Genomic DNA, 16,600 nt, shown 5'->3' with positions numbered 1-16,600 from the left:
TTTGCTTGGGCTCCTTGATGCCACTGTCGGTCAAATGCTGCTTTAATGTCAAGGGTAGTCACTCTCACCTCATTCTTGGTTTCAGCTCTTTTGTTCAGTTTTGGACAAAAGTTGTAATGCAGTCAAGAAGGCTGTAATCAGGGTAAGAGGAGATTTGATAGAGGTGTTCAAAATCATGAGGGGTCTAAGTAGAGTAGTTGGGGAGAAACTGTTCCCATTGGAGGAAGGATCGAGAACCAGAGGTCACAAATTTAAGATGACTGGAAAAAGAACCAGAGGTGGAATGAGGAAAATAATTATTACATAGCGAGTGGTTAGGATCTGGAATGCACTGCATGCCTGAGAATGGGATGGAGACAAATTCAAACATGGTTTTCAAAAGGAAATTGGATAATTATCTGAATAGGAAGAATTTGCAGGGCTATGGGGAAAAGACAGGGGGAGTGGGACTAGCTGAGTTGCTCTCACAGATAGCTAGCATGACACGATGAGACAATTGGTCTCTTCCTGCATTGTAACCATTCTTATGATTCCATGATTCTATGAAAAGACTATAATATTGGAAACAAAAACAGAATTACCTGGAAAAACTCAGCAGGTCTGGCAGCATCGGCGGAGAAGAAAAGAGTTGACGTTTCGAGTCCTCATGACCCTTCGACAGAACTTGATATTGGATATGTGTATCATAGTGCCACCTATAGGAACAATTGGTGCTGCAGGTACTTATAGAGAATTTTCAATGAAACTTGCTCCCCCACATCAAAAATGCAATGGCCCAGACTTTCTGGTCCAGTAGCTTCGCCCTAGCGCCCCCTGTAATCACCTGAAGGCCCCTGTAAACACTTGTAAACATTCAAACCCACTTGTCAACACTTAAAAACAATTGAAAGTATTTTAAAGAGTTGTAATAGTTAAATTCTGCTTAAAAGCATTAAGTAGCACCTACCAGAATACTGGAGCACCGCTGGACCTCAAGGGGCATGCCTTCCTCCAATGACATCAAAGGGGTTGTGGCTTTGCTGCAGCCAAGCTTCACCACTTGGCCTCATGAATCTCTTTGCCATTTACTCCTGGCTGCAGTGAATGTAAAAGGTAGAAGCACACTTTTAAATGCAGTGAGAGGTGTACATCTCAGTTTCACCACTGACTATTAGTTTGGTTCTCTATCCCACTGGATCAATAACACAATCATTCACTTTCAATTGGGACGTTCTGTTCACTGTGAACTTAGGTGTATTGGGTGTAATAAAACTTTTTTGCAATAAATTTTAGTGCTGCAGGCTTAAGAGTTTTTAAAATATTGAAGTTTGCAGTTGTGTTTTCCCCTGCAATTAGCTAAATTCATGTGCTTCTCCTCAGAAAAAGCATTTTAAAACTTACCTATGAAGTTCTCAATGCGGCCTCCAGCAGTCTCCTCAACATCAACCCCACTTTGTTCTTCAAAATTGGATCAGAGCCCTAACTAGTTAGGAAACTGCTGGACTGTGTGATGTTTTTTTCATTGTTCTCAGGATGTGGGCAAGGCTGGCAAGACCACTTTCATTACCATCCTGAGTTGAGTCAAGAAGGTGGCGGGGGCCACTGTCTTGATTACATCTGTGTGACTTGATCAGACATTTCATGGAACATGAAGCAACTGCTATTAGTTTTGGACTAGAATTGTGTGCAAACCAGATCAAGTAGAAGTGGCAGGATATCTTTCCTGAAAGACATTTGTGAACATGTTGAATATTTTCTGCTAGTCCACATATTACCAAGTTTATTGAATTCAGTTCAAAACATGCCTTAGTGGGTTTTGACCTGCTGTGTTACTGGTTCAGTACCATCACCATTATATTATTGTATCTGATAAATCAGCTAACTGACTGGAAACTGCTGTATACTGCATGCTTGACTAGGCTGAAGAAGTCCAATGAAACAAGAGTGGATCTTACTGACAGTGTTACCTATGTTCTTGTCCCTTTCATGGTTCTTTGTAATTTTGGGCAGCATTTTTCAGGTGGTGGGGTATCCCGCCCATAAAATTCTGTCCCTAGAATTGGTGCAAAATGAATAGGCTTGCTTGCGTTTTAAAAGAATGATATTGCAGGAGCATTCACCCATTATTAAGAAATGTATATCTTACAGTCTTTATCTGCTTTAAAATCAGCTGTTCAAATTGATCTATTGCCAGTTGCTAATTGTTAAGGGAAAGTCTGTAATCTAAAGAACAACTGGCACAAATCTGCATTGGTGTAAGTAGAACAAAAAGGTAAAATAGATCCAGATTTGATTTATAAGGTCTATTACCACAAGCTTTAAATTAATTTTCATATAACAGCCCATCCTGAATGCTTACCCAAGTTGAATGTACTTACACAAACTGTCCTGCATGCTCAAATGTCACAAAATTGCAGCCGTAATCAACTGCCTAGATTTAAACATTTAAATAAAGCTCCTACTTCCAGACCCTCAAAAATGTGCAAATTGGGTATGAGGCATCTTCACCAGGCACAGTTTCCTCCACCCAGAAAGGCAAGGGCAGCAGGTGCATAGGAACACCACCATCTGCATATTCCCCCTCTAAGTTACACACCATTCTGACTTGGAACTATATCACCATTCCTGCTCGTCCCTGGGTCAAAATCCTGGAACTCCCTCCCTAATTACACTGTGGGAGGACCTTCACCAGATAGACTGCAGCAGTTCAAGAAGAAGACCCACCAGCCAGCGCCTTCCTAAGAGCAGGTAAGGTTGGGCAATAAATGCTGGTTTTTGCAGTGATGTCCACATCCTAAGAATGAATAATAACTTTTAAAGTTATTAAGTTAACTTAAGTAAGGAAACAGTTATAAATGTTCATATTATATTATGACAGAGTGGTTTTTAAACCTAAACTCACAATACTTCTTCATTCATTACATTATTTAATGAGTACTAATTTTACAAAACCTTTTATCTACAGACACCATTTTCACCAAAAGGTGCCACAGGTCCACAAGGTCCCCCTGGAAACCCTGGTATTCCAGGACCTATGGGCCCCTCTGGACCACCTGGGTTTGGACCTCCAGGTACACAAGGACCCAAAGGTAATCGTGGTGTGCCTGGATTTCGGGGAGTTGGTGGTGTCCCAGGTTCGTATGACAATTTGGAGTTGTAGTGAGGTTTGTAAGTTTTATGTACTAAAAACGCTCATAGCTCCTCACTCCATGTATTTTTGTGTGGGCAACATTGACTGACCTGCTGAGTATATTCAGCTAAAAAGTAGAGTGGTGAGCATTATTGGTAAGAGCACAGATCTGTTTATTTTTTGTTTCAATCCATCAAATTTAACACAATCTATTAATAAATAAAAATTTCTAAATCATTTCTTTGATGGGGTGAGCAATTCAAAGTAGCTAAATGACAAATTAAAATAAAATGTAGAATTTCCTCATCCTTTCTTGGGATCCAAAGGTCCGGAAAAAGAAAGCACAGACCCTTGATGGGAGTCAAAGGGTACAAGGGATAGAGAGGAAAGTAGAGTAAAGGTCACAATCAGATCAGCTGTGACTTTGTCACATGGTGGAGCAGGCTTGAGGAGCCAAATGGCCTACTCCTGCTCCTAATTCGAATGTTGATGTTGTGTCTTCCCCCTTGACACAGGGTTGGATTTCCAAGGCACCATGGTAGGTCCAAGCTCATTTTCTCCACCCGGCCAGCTCCCTTTTGACTAGTACTAAGCTTGGCCAGGCGATAGACCTATTAATGGTCAAGCATATTATAAGGCTGCACCAATTGCTGTCCTGCACAAGGATAGAGGGGTGGCAGGAAATTCAGCACCAGAATGTTGTGGAGCCTTAATTGCCACTTGCTTCATTTAATGTTTGTGCTTTTCGAGGTAGACAAACTTTATGCTGAGAAATGGAACACATTTCCATCACAGGCCTACAGAATGAACATGTAAGCGTCTGTAATTTTATAAATATCACTCTCTTCCTTTCTGTTACTAAGCCATACAGACACAGAAGGTCCCAGGTTGATCCCTGGTTGTGCTGAACTAGCTGGCTACATAGATGATAGTATGGAGATGCTGTAAATGGTCTCATCATTCCTGGACTAGGAAGGTGATTACTATCCCACAAACTTTGTTGGAAAGTTTGTGGGGGGTGGGGGGAGGGGGGGGGGGTTGGTGGGTGGTATTTTCAAGAACGAGAGTGTGCTTCACTGTGATAATCAACAGTTAATAACCCTTTGACAACCAATGCCTCGCACATGAACAATGCCTTCCTGAGCTAGATGCCACAGGATTGGCAGTGATCATGGAACTATTTCCTATTGTAAATAACCACTTGCAGCAGAGTAAAGTAGAAAATTGCAACAGATGGGGCCTCACTTTCTTATCTCCTATGCTGAGCTATGGCAACTTTTAACAGTAAGCCTAACTCATCGTAAGCAGTTATTCTGTGCTGTTTCACCAAGATCTGAAAAAAAATGTGGGCTCAGCTCTAATTTTGTTGAGACTCTGGAGCTGTTAAGTTATGCACCACCTGTGGTTAAGAAAGAAGTGAATATGCTCTGAAACCTTTATCATTGGGCATTAGGAAGCATGCAAGAAATGACCAGTAGAGATGCTTCCTCTGATTTTCCCTTAACACTGCTCCCCACCACAGCACTTCAACTCAGATAAACAACTGGAGGCAAAAGGGAATTGTACTTCAGTTCTTGCTGGCAATTTCTTGTTATGCTATTGAGATGCTATGGAATAGAGATCTGGATTTGGTACAAAATGTCCTTTCATAGATTTATTCACCATATCGCTTAACTCTCTCACTGATGGTCTCTGTTCCAGGTGAAAAAGGAAACAGGAATAATGGGGTTGCAGTCCCAGGACCAACAGGGGTTCGTGGTGAAACAGGAGCTCGCGGACCACCTGGTATCCGAGGTAAGTGCAGATCCTTTAGTGTGATCAAAATCAGTAATAAGTGAATGTTAACACCAAGAAACCCAAGCTAATTATCATTAAAAAATTACTGCACAGAGGAAGTCATTCAGTCCATTGCTACTTACTGTCTGCTACACTGGGGGGTCATAGGAACACAGGAACAGGCATAGGCTATTCAGCCTATCGAGCCTGCTCTGCCACTCAACACAATCATATCTGATCATCCATTTCAATGCCTCTTGTCCACACTATCCCCATATCCCTTTTAGTCATTGGTATTTAGAAATCTGTCAATCTCTTCTTTAGACATACTCAATGACTGAGCTTCCACAGCCCTCTGGGACAAATTCCAAAGATTCGCAACCCTCTGAGTAAAAAAAATTCTCATCTCGGTCCAATGTGGCTTCCCCCTTATTTTGAAATTGTGCCCCTGGTTCTAGATTCCTCATCCAGGGGAAACATCTTATCTTCATCTACCCTGTCTACTCCTTTAAGTATTTTGTAGGCTTCAATGAGGGCACCTCTCATTCTTTGAAGCCCTAGAGAATACAGGCCTAGTTCCCCAATCCCTCTTCATAAGACAGTCCCACCATTCCAGCAACAAGCCTGGTGAACCTATGTTACACTCCCTATTTGGCAATAATATCCTTCCTAAGGGAAGGGGACCAAAACTGCACACAGTACTCCAGGTGTAATCTAACCAAGGCTTTAACAATCGAAGCAAGACTTTGCTACTCCTGTACTCAAATCCTCTTGCGATAAAGGCTAACATACCATGAGCCTTCCTAATTGCTTGCTGCACCTGCTTGCTAGCTTTCAGTGACTTATTAATGAGGACATCCAGGCCCCTTTCTCCATCTACATTTTCTAATCTCTCACTGTTTAAGAAATACACTGCACATCTGTCCTCCTACCAAAGTAGGTAGCCTCAAATTTTTCCACATAGTATTCCATCTGCCACATTCTTTCCCACTCACCAACTTTGTCCAGATCCCCTTGAAGCCACTTTGCATCTTCCTCACAGCACACATTCGCACTTAGCTTTGTGTCATCCACAAACTTGGAAATGTTACATTTAGTCCCCACTTCCAAATCATTGGTATATATTGTGAACAGCTGGAGCCCCAGTACTGATCCTTGCCGTATCCCACTAGTCACAGCCTGGCAATATAAGAATTACCCATTTATTCCTACTCTCTGTTTTCTGCCTGTTAACCAACCCTTAATCCATGCCGGTATATTACCTCCTATCCCATGTACTTTAATTTTGCTAACTAACCTCCTGTGGGGGACTTTGTCAAAAGCCTTCTGAAAATCCAAGTACAACAGCACCCTTTTATCAATTCTGTTAGTAACATCCTCAAAAAACTCCAACAGGTTTGTCATACATGATTTCCTATTCATAAATCCATATTGACTATGTCCAATCGGGTCATTGTTATCTATGTGTCCATTTATCATATCCTTTAAAACAGATTCCAGCATTTTCCCTACTACTCATGTAAGGCTAACAGGTCTGTAGTCCCTTGTTTTCTCTCCCCCTCCCTTGTTAAATAGTGGGGTGATATTTGCTACCTTCCAATCATTCAACACTCTGGCATGTAGAACATCAGGTCCCAGGGACTTAACAACCTTCAATCCCATTAATTTCTTCAATACAACCTGCTCACTAATACTAATTTATTTCAATCCCTCATTCTCCCTAGTCCCTTGATCTCTGATTCTGGGAGATTTATTGTGTATTCCTCATTATTCATGTTACTTTCTGAAATGACTCAGGTTTCACTGCTATCCAGCAGCACTTACACAGCAATAACCTGCTCACTGATGCTCAGTTTGGGTTGCGCCAAGGCCAATCAGCTCTTGACCACATAACAGCTTTGGTCCAAACCTGAACTAAAGAGCTGAATTCCAAAGGTGAGATGAGACTGACTGACCTTGACATTAAAACAGCATTTGACTGATTGTGGCATCAAGGAAAACTGAAGACAATAGGAATCAAGGGGAAAACTCTCCACTGGTTGGAGTCATACCTAGCATAAAAGAACATGGTTGAGGTTGTTGGAAGCTAATAATCTCACTTCTAAGTCATTAGTGTAGGGGTTCTTTAGGGTAATGTCCTAGGCAACCATGTTCAGCTGCTTCATCAATAACCTTTCCTCCATCATAAGGTCAGAAGTGGTGATGTTCACTGATGATTGTACATTGTTCAGCACCATTTGCAACTCCTCAGATACTGAGGCAGTCCATGTCCATATGCAACAAGACTTGAACTGAATTTAGGTTTGGTCTGATAAGTGACAAGTGACATTCATGCCACACAAGTGTCAGGCAATGACCATCTCCAACAAGAGAATCTAACCATCTCTCATTGACATTCAATGCCGTCACCATCACTGAAACCCCCGTTATCAGCATCCTGGGGGTTACCATTGACCAGAAACTGAACTGGACTTACCATATAAATACTGTGGCTACAAGAGCAGGTCCGAAACTGGGAATTCTGCAGCAGGTAACTCACCACTTGACTCCCCAAAGCCTGTCCACTATCTACAAGGCAAAGTCAGGAGTGTGATGGAATATTCTCCTTGCCTGTGTGTGTGCAGCTCCAACAATACCCAAGAAGCTCAACATCATCAGGACAAAGCAGCCTATGCACCGACCTAACATTGACTCCTCCACCACCAACATACAGTGGCAGCAGTGTGTACCATTTACAAGATGCACTGCAGCAACTCACCAAGGCTCCTTCAACAGCACCTTCCAAACCTGCAATCTCTACCACCTAGAAAGACAAGGGCAGCAGATGCATGGGAACACCACCACCTGGAAGTTCCCCTCCAAGCCACACACCATTCTGACTTGGAAGCATATCACTATTTCTTCACTGTCGCTGGATCAAAATCCTGGAAATCCTTTCCTAACACCACTTGGAATACAGTGGTTTAAGATGGCGGCTCACCACTACCTTTTCAAGGACAATTGGGGATGGGCAACAAATCCTGGCTTTGCCACATAATATCCACATCCCATGAAAGAATTTTTTTTTAAATGCTGGAGAAAACAGTAAGATTGTCCATCTCAATAGTTTTGATCATCAGCTATGCTGAGATGTATAGCGAGGGGTTTTGCTATTCAGTACTGTTGCCATGTTTATTAAGTGTATACTATGGGCTTTCAATATTCAGCAGCACTGAAGCAACTCAGTGCTGAGTTGGATTGAAATGATGAAGTTTAATATTGTGCTTGCAGGTAATCCTGGACCTCCAGGTAGAGATGGTTCACATGGTCCTCTGGGAGAAAAGGGAGAGAGAGCACCATCAGTAAAAGGATCAAAAGGTCCTCCAGGTCTTAAAGGTACAAAACAGTTCTTCGTGTGGTGCCTTGTATTTTTCCCTATTCACCTTTTTGTGTGACCCAAACTTTGGTTAAACCAGTAGAAGATGTTAAAGTAAGTTCCATAAAGGGAGTTGGTAGAGTTTCAGAAATGCAATAAACCACTTTCCAATTCAATATTCAGCTTCAAATTTTGCAAATTATAGACTAGAAACTAAAAGCGTTTATCCTCAACAGCTTTCCAATTAAAATCCCGAGCAATACTGTTGACAATCCAATTTTCATTGAGACCTCTCAAAGGGGAGGTGCATTCAGGCTGCAGCATTGTACGGAACTGTTTGTGAAAATCTTTGAGGAAGGGAAGAAGACTACCAATAGGGCAACAGGCCAGAGAGAGAACTCCCAGGTTATCTGATACTGAGCGAGAGGCCTTAGTTCAGGAGAAGAGATGATGTTTCCGCAAGGGGTCAGGAGGCCCTCCTGGCATTTCTATGAAGGGAACATGATGAGCACATGACCTTGGAGGGTAATTCCTGGAGATTACCCCCAAGGACCTGACATCAGTACCAGAAAACATTCAATGAGCTTACAGGGGTATTCAAAATCAGTGAATGCATCTTCCATTGACATCGCCTACCCACCATACCACCAGCCTATTAAGCTGCTCAATAATTCAAAACCCCATCATTCACCCATCAGCAATCAAGACTCATGCTTAACATTCATTTACTCTACTTCACCCTCACACAGTCACCAATGCTTAGGACCTCATACCCACCTCTCGTATCTTCCTCATAGTGCCAGCTATGACAGGCACATCATCCAAACACATTGTGGCACATTCACTGGCACTCTTCCCTTTCTCTTGCAGGACAAAGTTGCACATAACAGGAGGGAGCAGCAGAGGACCAGCAGGGACAGGCACGCTTGCAATCCTGAGCCACTTGCAGGAGACAGTGCTCTGCATTATTGGGCCAGAGTCACTGAGAACATTCAATATGATATGTTCCAGCTTTATGCACCTTCTCAAAGTCCACTTCACCCTCTTCCTGTTATCTGGCATGAAGTGCTAGCTGCAGGTTGTATAACCATGGACCTCTTGCTTTCCAACCCAGCCCCCTTCCTTCAGTCCAACCCTTCCCTTCTGCAGTCCTGTTTTCAGATACCCAAGACTTGCCACTTGGCCAGCCAGTGCAGCTACAACATGAAGGGCATGAGCAACAGCAGATGTCTGATAAAGGAGACTATCACTTGATCTGACACTTTTCAGCCACGAGCTCAGATACTGGCACTGCACCAATTTTAGAGGATAGTATAGAGGCAGGATCAGCACCTGGTGGGTCACAAAGCAGGAGAAGGCTACAGCCAGGACTGGGGAAAGTGATACCATGTGTATCAGCTCCCTGAAAGGCAAGGTCGCACACCGGTTCTGCTGCAGGGAAGATGAGGACTTTGATAGGGTGATGCACAGGAGAAAGCTGATGGACATTCAGACAGATGCTTGTTGCCTGCCAGAGATGCGCTGTTACTGTTAAGAAGTATAGAGACTACAACATGGCAAAATGCATTCAGCAGAACTCGGTGCCCATCCTTTCCACTGTGGAAGTGATGGCCAACTCTATGACAGTACTAACAGAACCAGTCATGATGCTACATCTGGTAGTCAATGTCTCAACTTCCACTGCAGCACAGGTGACAACCATCCAACATCACAGTGCTGCAATGGGAACTCAGGCTGAGAGCATCAAATCCATGCTTCCTGCCATGCCAATCCAGCCTGGTGCCATGCAAAATCAGACTGATGCCATCACGGCTGTAGATACCAGTGCTCAACAGGACTTGCAGGTCCAGCAAACTGTTTTCCAACAGATTACTAGGATTGCTGAGGTGCCACCCAGTGGAAGTGGCTGTGGCTCCATGGTGCATGATCCTGCTATCCTCTCTCAAGATGACAGCTTTCATCCTCCCAGCACTGCCACACCACCAATGCTCTTGCTGTTGCCTCTCAGTCAAAAAGCTCAGGTTGTTGCCCCCCATTCTGAAATGGTACAGTCTGAAGCTGGGCCCTCAAGTCCCAGAGGTGCTTGAGGTCATGCTTCAAAGTCATCCGTGGTCTCCTGCACCAAAAGTCAGCGGCTTTTCACCAGCTGTGGTACAGCCACTAGGGTAGCACTGCATAGGCGCAGTAGATCAGGCAAAAAACATCCGCAAGACAGGCACTTAAGGGATTGCTCCAAGGTGAATAGTTCAGTTCTGTACTGTATTATTGGTAGTGTTGTTAAATAAAATTGTTGTGGGTTTTTATTTTTGTGGTGTCTTTATTTCAGGCCTCTGACCAAGAGAACACTGTGAGGAATTATGGGACAGTGGCGATTTGAGGATGAGATTTTAAGGGAACCGGAGTCTGGTTCTCTGGCCAATGACAGTCCATATGGAGCGACATGTTCCTGGGTGCCTCCTCACTTCCTCCTCCACCCTTCCTCGATCGTCCTCCTCTTTTCCCCCCTCCTCTTCCTCCTTGTTCTCCTGGGATCCTTACCAAAAGCCTGGTGGCAAGGGCTGTGCCCTCATGAGAGCCAAGTTGTGAGGACGCACCATGAATTTGGAGGCTCTTAATGGCGAGTGCTAGAGGGCTCCATTATTTCAAAACACAGATGGTTTGCTCCATGACATTCCTGTTGGCACATAGCGCTCATTGTTGATACGCTGTCCATGTGTGGCCAAGCACCAAAGGGAGCCATGAGCCTCAAGTGGAACAGGTAGCCCTTGTCACCTAGAAATCACCTACCATTTCATCATGGAGGCTCGGATATGGTGGGAAGGGTTTTACTGGTGCAGGTTGAAATAATTGTGGCTGCTGCCAGGATAGCAGGCATTGACCAACATGATCCTCTTGGCCTGGTCGCATACCTACTGTGTGTCAAGGGAATGGTAGCCCTTACAATTACAGTGCATCTCCCTGTTAATATATCACTCAGAGAGATGTGTGCAATTGATGGCTTCCTGCAATAGTGGGAATCCCACTACCCCATCAAAGCACATGCTCGCTCTTGCTGCTTCTCTTATTTATATGTTCATTCATGGTATGTGGGTGTCGCTGGCTAGGCTAGCATTAATTGCCCATTTCTAATTGCCCTTGAATAGGTGGTGTGGCGCTACTTCCTTGAACCAATGCAGTCCATGTGCTTTAGGAACACCCACAGTACAGTAAAGAAGGGAGTTCTAGGATTTTGACCCAGTGACAGTGAAGGAACGGCGATTTGATATGGTTTGTGGCTTGGAAGAGAACTTGCAGGTTGTGGTGTTTCCATTTATCTGCTGCCCATGCTCTTCTAGTCGGTAGAGGTCATGGGTTTAGAAGGTGTTGTCGAAAGAGCCTTGGTGAGTTGCTGCAGCGCATCTTGTAGGTGGTACACACTACTGCCACTGTGCTTCATTGGTGGAGGGAGTGAATGTTTAAGGTAGTGGATGGGGTGCCAGTCAAGTGGGCTGCTTTGTCATAGAAACATAGAAAAGAGGAGCAAGGGTAGGTCCTTCAGTGCTTTGAGCTGCTTCACCATTCAATATGATCATGGCCGATCCTCTATCTCAACACCATAGTCCTGCTCTCTCCCCATACCCCTCGACACCTTTAGAGTCCAGAAATCTATTTCCTTCTTAAATATATTCAGTGACCAGGCCTCCACAGTCATCTGTGGTAGAGAGTTCCACAAGTTCACCATCCTTTGAGTGAAGTGGTTTCTCCCCATCTCTGTCCGAAATGGCCCACCCCGTATCCTGAGATTGTGGCCCCTTGTTCTAGACCCCCACCAGCCAGAGGAAAGATCATCCCTGCATCCAGTCTGTCCATCCCTGTCAGAATTTTATACATTTCAAAGAGATCCCCTCTCATACTTCTAAACTCCAGTGAATACAGGCCTAGTCGGCCCAATCTCTCCTCATACGACAATCCTGTCATTCCAGGAATCAGTCTGGTGAACCTTCGCTGCCCTTCCTCTATGGTGAGTGTATCCTTTCTTAGGTAAGGAGACAAAAACTACACACAATACTCCAGATGTGGTCTCACCAAGGCCCTGTACAGCTGCAGTAAGACATCCTTGCTCCTGTATTCAAGTCCTCTTGCAATGAAGGCCAACTTACCATTTGCCTCCTTAACTGCTTGCTGCACCTGCATGCTTGCTTTCAGTGATTGGTGTACAAGGACACCCAGGTCCCTTTGTACATCAACATTTCCCGACCTATCACCATTTTACTAATACTCTGCCGTTCCGTTTTTCTTCCCGAAGTAGATAACTTCACACTTACCCACATTATACTGCATCTGCCATGTATTTGCCCACTCACTCAATCTGTTTAAATTGCCTTGAAGCCTATTAATACCCTCCTCACCGCTCACATTCCCAGCAAAGTCTTGTGTCGTCAACAAACTTGGAAATATTATATTTTGTTCCCTCATCCAAACCATTCATATATATTGTGAATAGCTGGGGCCCAAGCACTGATTCCTGCGATACCCCACTAGTCACCACCTGCCACTTTGAAAAAGATCCTTTTATTCCTACTGTCTGTTTCCTATCTGCTAACCAATTCTCAATCCAGACAAATATATTACCCCCAATCCCATGTGTTTGAATTTTACACACTAACTTCTTATGTGGGACTTTGTTAAAAGCTTCCTGAAAATCCAAATACACCACATCCATTGGTTCTCCATTATCTATTCTGCTAGTTATGTCCTCAAAAAAAACTCCAGTAGGTTTGTCAAACATGATTTCAATTTCATAAACCCAAGTTGACTTTGTCAAATGCTGTTGATATAATCCTGGATGGTGTTGAGCTTCTTGAATGTTGTTGGAGCGGCACTCATCCAAGCAAGTGGAGAGTATTCCATCACACTCCTAACTTCAGCCTTGAAAATATTGAACCGGCTTTTGTAGTCATTCTAGGAGGTAGAGGCCACAGATTTGGAAAGGGATATGCAAATACACAATTAGCCAAGGTGTAGAGCAGCATGTGAGCAGCAGCTAGTAGTATGTGTGTACAATGGCAGTGGTGCTGTCCTCATAGTAATTGTTGCTGAACCTATAAAGTAGATTTGTCTGTTGAGCCATCCTGTACTGTATATTCAAATAAACCAAAACTATATCTAGTTTACTAGTTCTGGTGTGAGATTGAAAGTTTGTAGAAAGCAAATATAGAAACACATCAAAGACTATGAAGTCCCCTATCCTGTTGCACAGAGCCTCTGTCACCACCTTAATGCAGTGATGCATAATTAGCTGTGATATGTTGGCACTGTCACCAGATGCTGCACGGAAGGATCCATTTGAGTGGAGATTAAAGGTCACAACTATCTTGGCAGCCTCTTGCAGCGACATCCTCACCCTGTTTTGCAGCTGCAGGTTCAGTTTTAGAGACATGGCACAGTTAAGCGACCACACTTGGTAAGGCCATGTCAGACACTGCTCCTGGCTGTGGTGGAGGTAGAGAAGTGTTCCCTCAAGACCTTCTATTCAGAGCCCTCCTCTTGCTCCCTTTGCACCCAGCTTCTGCTTCATCTCCCTTTCATACTGCAGCCCAAGAGGTACTATAACCATAGCCCTCATTGGTGAAAGCAGGCTTTCTGCTAACAGGGTTTAAAACCCCTCTGAACTCCTTGGAAAAGTCCAGCACCGCTCCATTCTGGCTCCAATAACTTTTCAGAACTCCTCCAACAACAAGGAACAGTACTTCCACTAACTCTGCGCAATAAAAAAAAGTCAAAAGTGCCTCACCAGAAAGTCCCATGTTGATGCCTTTAAAATAGCACCAGTGGGGGGAGTTCCTCCGGCAGCTGATCAGCTGATAGCGTTTTAAGACATGCTGTTAATAGGACCTGTGGAGCTCAAAATGCCAAGTCAAGTGCTAAATTAGAGTTTGATGCTGACTGACATTGCAATCTGTCCATCTTATACTTCTGGTATATGCATGGCATGCCTGAACTAGTGCCCTTCCAAACATGGCACGTCATGTGGGCTGCACCAGTAGTGACCAGAAGTGCTTTCGCTGCCGTATTCAGGTTTTTTGGGTTTCTCTGCAGCATCAACGCCATTTATACCAGGGAGCCAAAGTTAGTGACCATTTTCTGCACAACAAAATAGCACAGAGGTAAAATAAAATTAATAAAACTTCTGGGGTCACTCGGTTCAGAGCAGAAACTTACAACGTCAGCACCCATCGGGCCCAGCAGAGGGAGAGGTGCAGCCATTTCCTGTCTGTTCGCTGCAAACGCGGGACCGGTAGTTTCTTATTAAGGCTCTGCAGCCTGTACCAAGTGTTTATGAAACGTCATTCTAGTTCCTGTATATTAGATGAGCTATTTCCTGCATGCTTTTTGCTGTTCAGATGACACATTTTTCAGGTTTGCAATGGTAACATTGAACAAGATTCTAACAAAGAGCATCAAATAGTTGTGGATCACTCATTGCTGTGGATCACTCATTGTTGTGGATCACTCATTGCACAGATGGTTGCTCAAAAGTCAAAACGAGCCCCCCTGCTTCTTGCTATAACACCCTGTTGTAACACTTTCTGTTTTGATAATGATTGTAATTCCATTGGCTTGATGAATTGCTAAATTTATACATTCCCTCAATCTGGCACTTTGCTCTGATTTTGATGCAGTGCATTAAGCATTGGAATGAACTCCAACACCTGTTATCAACTGCATTAATTAGAAACACAGCAGTGGCATCAAGGATTATTACAATGCATATTCACACCAACAATGCCACACGTTGACAGCTTTTTCATATTGACTGGGAAATACTGAAAAGAGGCTTTGAAATCTTTCATGTAAAAGCTGTCGGAGTCTATAAGATGGCATTGGCAGATGTCTGGTTACATGTCTGCAGCCCATTCTCCCAACTGGAAAGGTCTTCGTTACAGGGAAACTTCAAGTGCACAAAAGGGAGGAAATCATTAGTAGTTTTGTAGTATAGAAAGGATCATCTCAAAGCATTTTCCAGGATTGTCTTTATGAAAAATTGCTGCTGAAGAACATTACATAAAATCCAAACTATTCTTATTATCTTGAACAATTATGAATAATTTCTCCCCTGCTGTCCCCAGAATATCTATTGAATGTAACCATAAATTACCTCTTTCCATACACTTTACTGTTTTGTAGGAGAGTCAGGGCCTCCTGGAGCATTGGGTCCTCCAGGGATTTGGGGAAGACCAGGAGCACCTGGACCACAAGGGCTGTCAGGAGTGGCAGGTCCTAAGGTTAGTTTACCAGCAAGAGTTTCAAATTATAAATCATGAAGAATCAGTCCATGACTTTACTTACTGACTTTTAAGGTAGCTTTGTAAAATTTTTGAACAGCCATGGCATCTTTATTGTGTGCATTTCTATGCATGCACGCTCTTGTTTATGGAAATGTCCGAATGGATGAGCAAGAGCAGTCAAACAGATGGCAAAGGAGCGCGTGCAATGGCAAATTCTGGGTTCTATAGCTAATCCAGTTATGTTGACTGGATAATAGTTTGGAATAGTGCTTTAGCATGATATTGTAGTAGAATACTTTAATGTACAGCATGATATTTCAACACTGTATTACTACCTCTCTATACTGTTAAAATTACACTATAATATAATCATACAGGAATTTGGTACTGGATAATCATATATTGCAGCATTATAGTATTTTGAATGACCTATAGTGCATGTATTTATTTCTTTGTCATTCAAGTAAGCAGAAGTATAATACTAACTGAGGCTTGAAGACATATTAAATATTGGAAGCTATGGTTTGCCAGAAGTATGCCCTTAAGGAAATAGCTTTGGACTGGCCTTGGCCCATTTTTATTTTAGAAACGAAGAATGGGAAAGACATTTTTTCTATTATTTAATTCTACCAGTTAAAATTCCAAATTATGTTTTCAAAAATGTATAAATGATGCAAAATATTGTATCTTCTTTTCAGGGTGACATAGGTTTTGGACAGCCAGGCTCCCCAGGCCCTGCAGGAAATGTTGGACCACCAGGGGAGAAGGGTAATCCAGGACGTCCTGGACTACCTGGAGATGAAGGGCTACCTGGTCGAAGTGGCCCTCAAGGTCCACAAGGTATTGAACTCTGCTTCTGTTTCTGAATATCAAAGTAGCACACAAGTCAGTTTATCCTGGACATGATCCTCAATGAAACTTGCTATAAACAGATTGGGGAATGGGGAAAGATCCCCCACAGATCCTTTGATTAATATGAATAAGTCATAAACTTTCTTAAATAAAAGCAAATTATGGTGGATGTTGGAGATCCAAAATAAAAAACGCAAGTGCTAGAAAAATTCAGCAAGTCTAGCAGCATCAATGGAGAGA

General features: G+C 43.2%; 1 protein-coding gene across 1 annotated transcript in view; it reads left to right on the top strand.

The window, feature by feature from the left end:
• Nucleotides 1-16,600, top strand: part of LOC121287139 (collagen alpha-5(IV) chain-like) — a 104,911-nt gene that overhangs the window by 13,460 nt on the left and 74,851 nt on the right. Inside the window, exons 5-10 of the mRNA XM_041204713.1 lie at nt 2,945-3,068; nt 3,625-3,647; nt 4,811-4,903; nt 9,755-10,319; nt 15,408-15,505; nt 16,207-16,348. Of these exons, the coding sequence (XP_041060647.1) occupies nt 2,945-3,068; nt 3,625-3,647; nt 4,811-4,903; nt 9,755-10,319; nt 15,408-15,505; nt 16,207-16,348 (1,045 nt within the window). The remainder of the gene's footprint in view (nt 1-2,944; nt 3,069-3,624; nt 3,648-4,810; nt 4,904-9,754; nt 10,320-15,407; nt 15,506-16,206; nt 16,349-16,600) is intronic.

Source organism: Carcharodon carcharias, chromosome 2 (assembly GCF_017639515.1).
Source record: "Carcharodon carcharias isolate sCarCar2 chromosome 2, sCarCar2.pri, whole genome shotgun sequence".
Taxonomy (NCBI): Eukaryota; Metazoa; Chordata; class Chondrichthyes; order Lamniformes; family Lamnidae; genus Carcharodon; species Carcharodon carcharias.
This window is presented reverse-complemented; position numbering and strand designations above follow the sequence as displayed.